Below are 8,131 nucleotides of genomic sequence, written 5' to 3'. Positions count from 1 at the left end.
GTTGGAGCTGTCCTGGTCGAAGAGCTGGAGGTGGTGGAAGGAGTTGGAGAGCGCGGAGGAGTCGTGCGGGAAGACGAGGTAGAGGCGGGAGTCCTGCGGGGAGCTGGAGGGAGAGGGTTTGATGACGCACAGGTAGAGGCCCTGCAGTGTTCCTGCCTCCTTCCACTGGGGACTCCCTCTTCTCGGGCCTGAGACCACAGCTGGACCCCAGGGGTGGGCACGGCCCAGGGCGGATGAGGGCCTTCCCCCTCCCTGGTCGGGGGACTGACCGCCGGGGGACTAACCGCCCCCTCCCCGGTCGGGGGACTGACCGCCACCTCCCTGGTCAGGGGACTGACTGCCCCCTCCCCGGTCGGGGGACTGACCGCCACCTCCCTGGTCAGGGGACTGACCGCCACCTCCCGGGTCAGGGGACTGACCGCCACCTCCCTGGTCAGGGGACTGACCGCCACCTCCCGGGTCAGGGGACTGACCGCCACCTCCCTGGTCAGGGGACTGACCGCCACCTCCCGGGTCAGGGGACTGACCGCCACCTCCCTGGTCAGGGGACTGACCGCCACCTCCCGGGTCAGGCGCGAGAGGCAGCAGCTAGGGAAGCTGTTGGAATGTGAGGAGGGAGTTGCTTTCTGTCCGTCCATCCACCTGCTACACCAGGGCTGCTGGGCCCTGAGTGTGAGAAACTCAGAGGGAAGCAGACCCGCTCTGTCCAGCATCCTGGACCGGGCCTGCCTGACACCAAACGACCCTCTGACGTGGCGGTTACTCGTGCCAATCAGTTCCCTCTTCCTGCCTCTGAATCAGTTTGAGTTGCTCCTCTCCCAGCCGAGGGCCTGCGGCCGTGGAGGGCAGAGCCTGGTGCCAAGGGGAATGCTCACCTGGCCAACAGCAGGTAGCGGCTGAGGACGCGGAGCAGGGCGCGCGTGCCCCCACGGTGGAAGTGCAGGGCGGGCAGGGAGCCTCCGGCCTGGGTCACCAGGACCAGGTAGGCCCAGCTGAGGCCTGGCTTGGACCGGCGGATGGACTTGAGCTCCCCCAGGCTCACCCAGAAGGCCCAGGAGTCCCGGGGGCAGCTGGGCTCCGCACCTGGGGGTGGCACCGTGTCGGGAGAGGTGTGGGGAGCCAGGGGGCACATGGCACCTGTCCTAAGAGCCCACAGGAGCCAGCCCCAGGCCCACCCTCGGGGAGCTCTGGGTCACCTCACATCCATGGAAACACAAGTGAATAAAATGTGAACAGAGCCCCCCCGGGGGACATGTGCCTGCTCCACATTGGCTCCCTGGCCCTCGCTCTGCCCCTGCCCATGTTGCCTCCGACCTCTCTTCACTCCAGACCCCACCCTGGAGCCACAACAAAGGCCAGTGCCCACGCCAAGTGCCCCTCAGAGCCAGGCTCTGCACTGCCTCTTCCTGGAAGGGCTCCCCACCCCCGGAGGGATCAGATGCCTCCCTGGTGCCCCTCCTGCAGCACTCAGATGGCCTGGACTCACTGGGGATGCCCGCAGCCAACCAGAGAGCCTGGCAGAATGAGCAAGGCTGGCAAACCCTGGAGACACTGGCCTCCCCCACCCACTCTCCTGGGACTGGAAGGCCGGGGTGGGGGTGGGGAGTTGGGGGGGCTGGATGGCCATCTTGACTGTGGGCAGTGAAGCCCATGGCGCCATGACCACTGAGGGTAAGGTGTCACCACCTGCCCCCCAGGGGTACAGCTCAGCCTACCCCTCGTGGGTTCTGAGCGGCGGGGCCGAGGCTGCACAGTGCTGATGACAGCCCAGTCGGGTTCGTAGCCGGGGTCAAAGGTTGGCTCGTCCTCCGAGGTGCAGGAGTCCCCTCCACTGGCATCCTTGGGGAAAGAAGGGAAAAGACAGGGGCTATGGATTCAGTTTCTGGGTCGGAGCCGTGAGACTACCCTGGAAGGTAGCCCCGTTGAACAAAGAGGGAAACTGAGGCACAAAGAGGGCACTAAGCACTGGGACTGGGCCAGGACTCAAGCCAAGTCTCCTGGTGGCTGTCATCAAAGCGTCGCCGCCGGTTGAGCAGGTGGTCTCCAGCAGGGCGGGCTCTGCCGGGGCTGCCGAGGTCTCAGTGCTGGGAGCAGGCAGCGCTCACTAGGGCATCTCAAAAACCAAACCGAGCAGGGCGGGCTCTGCCGGGGCTGCCGAGGTCTCAGTGCTGGGAGCAGGCAGCGCTCACTAGGGCATCTCAAACCAAACCAAACCGCGCTCAGATCCCCGCGTGCCCACCAGGACGGCCGCGACAAAGAAGACACTGGGGGGGGCGGGGGGGATGTGAAGTGCGGCAGCCGCAGTGGAAAAGTCTGCAGTTCCTCAAAGGGTGAAACGTGGAGTTACCGTGTGGAATTACCCAGCACCTCCACTCCTAGGCACGAACCCCAGAGAAACGAATGCAAATGCCCACGCAGGAACTCGGACAGTATTCCTGAGCCAAGAAATGGAACAACCCAGTGTCCGCCAGCTGAGGAATAATCACAGCGTCAGAGCCACACAGAATATCACTCGGCAATAAAGCGGAGCACAGCCTGATCCACGCTGCAGCACGGACGGACCTCGAGAGCACCCAAAGCAAAGAAGCCAGACACACAGGCCCGTGGACTGTGTGATTCCGTCTATGAAATGTCCAGAACAGGCCGATCTGTGGACAGAAAGGAGACTAGTGGTCGCCAGGAGCTGGGAGAGGGGAGAAGGGGGAGCAACTGCTGACAGCTAGAGGGTTTCTTTGGGGCACGCACGGCGGAATGTTCTGGAATTGGACACTGGCTACGGCTGCAAAATCGTGCAAATACTAAAATCCACTGATTTATGCACCTCGAAAATCTTAAGTTTTACCATAAAATTGAGCTTGTGGTAAGTAAATTCTCTCGATAAACGAAAAAAGTAGCAGGCTCACTGGTTATGAAAATAACGTGAGGGGTGACGTTAGAATCACAGCAACATGAGAGGGTCCCCTGGTCTCCCCTGGAAGTCGCAGCAACAGATTTCCTCACGAGGCTGAGCGGTTCCCCGATTCCCCCGGTGAAGCATCCGAAGGTGGGGGAGTTGGAAGGAACGGGGAGGAGGGAAGGGAGAGGAGCTGAGACAGGGCCATGGACATGGGTCTCAGGAGAGGGGGTATCAGGTTGCCCCCTGCACCCCTTGCAGCCCAAGGAGATACAGGTATGTTCCCTGCCTGCGCGGTCAGTACCTGCTGCTGCTGCAGCTGAGCCCAGTGACCAGGGAGGAGCCAGCACAGAGGTGCAGCCATAGTATTTTGGCAGCCACTACTGCCAAACAGAAAAACAAAGCCACAAGCTGGCCGCCTCCCCGCCGAGGGCCAGCAGCGGGCCCCAGAGGCTATAGCATTGAGTATCAGGCTACAGAGCACATTATCTGCAGCCCTGAACACTAGGGAGGCATGTGGCTGATGTGGCTCAGTTGGTTGGGCATCGTTCTGGGCACTGAAAGGTTGCCAGTTCGATTCCCGGTCAGAGCACATGCCTCCGGGGAGGATTGCAGGCTTGATCACCTCGAGGTGCAGGAGGCAGCCAATCAATGTCTCCCTCTCGTATCTAAAAATCAATTTTTTTAAATCTTAAAAAAAAAAAATAACTGGAGAGAAATAAGCATCTTTCCCTGAGCAGGAGGAGCACACTGTGGCTAATCGCAGTGATGGGTGGGGATACAGAGGTGAGGCAGCTGAGGTCAGGCAGTCGCCATTACTGGGAGAACAAAGCCACAAGCACACCAGCCGGCCTCTCCCCCGTCACTCCGCCCCACCCCTCACCGCTGTACTGCTGGCAGCGTCTGGCTGCAGCGGACAGCACTGGGATTTTATGGGTCTGGGGAACCCCACCGCCACATTCCCCCACAGGGGTGGAGCCCTGAGACGGAGGCGACCTGTCAGAGGAGACGCCCATTCTGAGCAATCCTGAGAAAAAAGAGCAAAGCCGAAAGTATCACACTCCCTGACTTCAAATTATACCACAAGGAGACAATAATCAAAACAGTATGGTATTGGCAGGAAAACAGATTCACAAACCAATGGAACAGAACTGAGATCCCAAAAATAAAATAATTTTGACAAAGGAGCCAAAACACATCTAATGGAGAAAAGAAACCCTCTTCAATTAATAGCGCTGGGAAAATTAGAAAGCCCTAAGCAAGAGAATGAAACTTGACTGTTATCACTATACACAAAAATTAACTCAAAATGGATCAAAGACCTAAAAACTGCATTTCCCAGGCTCCCTTGCAGCTAGAGTGCCAAACACAAGATAGAGTCTACCAATCCGATACACTAAGATCTGGAAAGTGGAAATTAGGTGAGGGCAACTTCCTGCCACTTTGGCCTGTTTGGCTGATGAGCAAGGAGGAGACTCATCTGTCTTCATCTTCCTGCCCTCGGAGAGGCAACGGGGGCAGCGGTGGGGCCAGCTCAGTCTTCCAGGCCCAGTCACTAGCTTTGTAGCAGCGCTGATGACTGTGCCCTTGAACTCGACAGCGCCAATGCCGTCCCCTATGCCACAGCCCTCATTCTGGCAGTGGTGGCAGCCCCCTCACAGGTGAGTTCTGAAGCGTCCGTCTTGTTCCTCCCGCCCTGGTGCAATTCTGTCAGCCTCCACTCCTCTGCATGTCATCCCGTGCTGCTAAAGTAACTGGAGACTAACTCCTGCACCCAACCCTGCATGACGAGAGCAACGACACCAGAAGGACACAGCCTGGGTCTCCCCGTGGCCATCTCTGCTGCTGCTCCCAGGCTGACTGAGCCCCCCAGCAATCGCCTCCCCAGCATTCCCTGCGGTTCTAAGTGGCCTACAGACCCACTCTGCTGCCAGTGGGAACTGAGATGATATCTGTGGGGAGTTTGAGGACGGGAAGTTCCTGGTAAAAAAAAAAAAGGCACCTACGGGAGTGAACACCCTTTGGTTCACCTTTGGGTGTTGTCGAGGGAGAATATCGTGTTTGGAGCTGTAGCAGGGCCATGAGGGGAGGGCCAGGAACTGGCAGGGACACCTGCCCACAAGACTGCCGAAACCAGCCCCAGCAACGCCATCTCTGCCCTCCGTGCTATTTGCCAAATAGCATCTCCCTGCCTCTCAGGCAAACAGCAGGATCACAGCTCACTGAACTCTCCTGGCTGGTGGGGCCGTGCAACGAGTTCTGGCCAAGGGGCTGGGACAGATCACTTCCAGGCTGGATTTTAATCTGGCTCTTTCTCTGCCACAAGGAATGGCGACTGTTAAAATGCTGGCCGCGCCAGCAGCAGGCTCCTCGAGTACTTGTGATGAGCAGAGCTCATTGGCCAACCTGCAACTCACACGTAGGGTGAACAAACACAGTCAAAAAGGCTGGAGCTCCAGAGGCCCTTTCGGACCTAAAACAGCCTTGAGGATGCCTAGGACCCGCACGCGGTGGCAGCGCAGGATGGAAGGACACTGGGTCCTCACACACGTGAACCTGTACTTCTGGGCTTTTTTTTTTTTTTTTTTGAGAGAGAGATTTCTTGTTCCACTTGTTTATGCATTCATTGGTTGCTACTTGTATGTGCCCTGACCGGAGATCAAACCCACAACCTTGGTGTATTGGGATAAGGCTCTAACCACTGAGCTACTCAGCCAGGGCTGAATTTCTGGGCTTTTTAATGGGAGAGCAAGGAGCTTCTACCTTGTGTAGGCCCGTTATTCCTATTTCTGTCACTCACGCACAGCCAAATGCAACTCCTAACCAGTGCAGAGGGTTTCTGGGAAATTTCATTTTTCTTGATGAGGACAGATGTGATTGGTACCACGCTCGCCCCCTTCTTCTTGCCTTAAAAGGTAGATGCTCTGGCTGGAGCTGAAGCAGTTATTTACAGCCATCAGGGCAACCACAGTAGGTCTCAGTGATCCAGGCGCTGACGGCAACAATCAAGAGGCCAGCGGCTAGAGCTAGACGGTCAGGGAGTCTGACCTCTTGGAGTCTTGCGTCTGTTTAACCTGTCATCAGCCTGGTTTTGTGTTCCTTGGAGCTGAACGAATCCTGAATGCCTGTCTTCCATCCTGCTGAAGCCCACCCTGTGGGTTTGCTATTTGGAAGTAAGAGTGCCAAGGACGACAACAGTATTCTCTAGAACAGTCAGACTGCCTTCCAGGTTGGTGACAAATGCAAAACCCTGGTCCTTCTGCCCCAACTCCCTGGGGGGCAGGTGCCTGGGATCTCCATTTGTACCCCCCAGGTCATCTGAAACCCCATGGCCCCAGCTGAAGCTTCCTCCTCTCCCCCTGGCCCATCACACTGCCCCCTCCCTGACCTTCTAGCCTCCAATCTCCCTCCATTTGGTCCTTTAGCCCAACTCCCACATGCCCCCACCAGGGAGCTTTCTACACTCACACCTTTCTCCTCACATGGTTGCCCCCAGGGTCCCCAGGACAGGATCCAAGCTTCAGAGCCTAGCATTTCAGGCCCAACCACCTTTCAGCAAACCCCTCTGCAGAGACGTACCACATCCAGAGCCGAAACCCACTTCCTCCTGCCCCTCTCATCTTCAGAATCCCAGCCCAAACGCCTGCTCCCCAGGGAGAAGCAGGGCTCTAGAAGCAGCGTCCTTGGGCTCAAACACGAGTTCCAACAACCTCCTAGGTTTTTTAACCTCGGAAAAGGGGCTTCCTCTCACTGTGCCTCAATTTCTCAGAAACAGAATGGTTATGAGGGCTTAGGCAGGGTCTGGGTGGGATTCATCTCTGGGTGCCAGCACCGTCCAGCACAGGGCCTGGCAAGGAGCAGCCCCAGGAGACACGTACTGCGAAGGGTGAGGTCCTGAACTGGGGGGAGGTAGGGGTGCCTTGGACATGGGCGAGTAGCCTCGGTCGGTCCTGTTCCCTCCGCAGACATGACGGCAGGGCTGCCCCAGAGGGAACGCCACACTTCTTCAAGTTCTTATGGGCTAATAACCCGTGCCACCCAATCCACAGGCCCAGCTGTCTTCTTGTCCCGGCAGGGCTCTCCCAAGAAGCAAAGGGAGTACAGGGGCAGCTGTCCCCGCAGCCACGAACCTGCCTTCTTTCCGTGAATGGGCATCTTCAGCCCCATCTCACAGAGACAGGAAACCAAACAGGGTCACATCTGCCCTGAGGGTAGGCCTGGGACTGCACCCAGCACTTTCAAATGCCTTCCACTGTCTGGGCCTAGGACAATGCCAGTGGAGAAGAGGCAAGCGAGGGAAGCCTACCTTCTTGGAGAAGAGGATCTGGGTGGAATCTCCAGCCTCCTCCACCGGAGCCCAGTGCAGAAGGACGTCGTTGTCCTGAGGGAGGGAGGGAGAGGTTAGAGGGACTCCCCTCCTAACTCCCCAAACCATACTGGCAAACTTCTTCCCTGTTTTAGGCTTTCAGCTTGACAAAGCCTTGCCCCTCTCTCCAGTCCCCACCCTGTCCATCCTCCTAAGGCAGCGGTTCTCAACCTGTGGGCCGCGACCCCTTTGGGGGTCAAATGACCCTTTCACAGGGGTCGCCTAAGACCATCGGAAAACACATATATAATTACGTATTGTATTTGTGATTAATCACTATGCTTTAATTATGTTCAATTTGTAACAATGAAAATACATCCTGCGCATCAGATATTTACATGACGATTCATAACAGTAGCAAAATTACAGTTATGAAGTAGCAACGAAAATAACTTTATGGTTGGGGGTTCACCACAACATGAGGAACTGTATTAAAGGGTCGCGGCATTAGGAAGGTTGAGAACCACTGTGTCTCATCGCTGACAACCAGATGGCACTCCGACAGATGCAGCCTCCACCCCGCTCTGGTCCTGCCCGAGCCCTGCCCCCCTCGGCCCACCTTCTCCACAACACGGACGACGCCAGCGATGAGGGAGTCCGGGTCTTGGTGCTTCTTGGCGCTGGTGTGCAGGTACACGCCTCCCTTCTCAAACACCACCTGAGCACGGGAACCAGTGAGGGGCGGGGCCCCAGGGCAGAACCACACCGAGGGGCGGAGCTCAGAAGGGAGCCAATGGGAGCGGACCTGGGGAGGGGCTATCCCCCCGGTGGGCGGGGCCCGGGAGTGGCGAATCCCAAATACCAACAAACTAGCGAGGCGTCGGGCGGGGAGGAAGACAAGGGGTCGGGGATCGGGGATCGGGGATCGGGGT

The 8,131-nt window shown here is 57.6% G+C and overlaps 1 protein-coding gene across 1 annotated transcript in view; it reads right to left on the bottom strand.

The window, feature by feature from the left end:
* TBC1D17 (TBC1 domain family, member 17) overlaps positions 1-8,131 on the bottom strand; it is a 14,628-nt gene that overhangs the window by 6,235 nt on the left and 262 nt on the right. The window contains exons 2-6 of the mRNA XM_014550443.1: positions 7,819-7,917; positions 7,200-7,274; positions 1,716-1,839; positions 876-1,083; positions 1-103 (exon numbers count right to left, since the gene is read on the bottom strand). Of these exons, the coding sequence (XP_014405929.1) occupies positions 1-103; positions 876-1,083; positions 1,716-1,839; positions 7,200-7,274; positions 7,819-7,917 (609 nt within the window). The remainder of the gene's footprint in view (positions 104-875; positions 1,084-1,715; positions 1,840-7,199; positions 7,275-7,818; positions 7,918-8,131) is intronic.

This window comes from Myotis brandtii, unplaced genomic scaffold, assembly GCF_000412655.1.
Source record: "Myotis brandtii unplaced genomic scaffold, ASM41265v1 scaffold601, whole genome shotgun sequence".
In the NCBI taxonomy this organism is placed as follows: domain Eukaryota; kingdom Metazoa; phylum Chordata; class Mammalia; order Chiroptera; family Vespertilionidae; genus Myotis; species Myotis brandtii.
The sequence above is the reverse complement of the archived record's forward strand: the minus strand, read 5'-3'. Positions and strand labels throughout refer to the sequence as shown.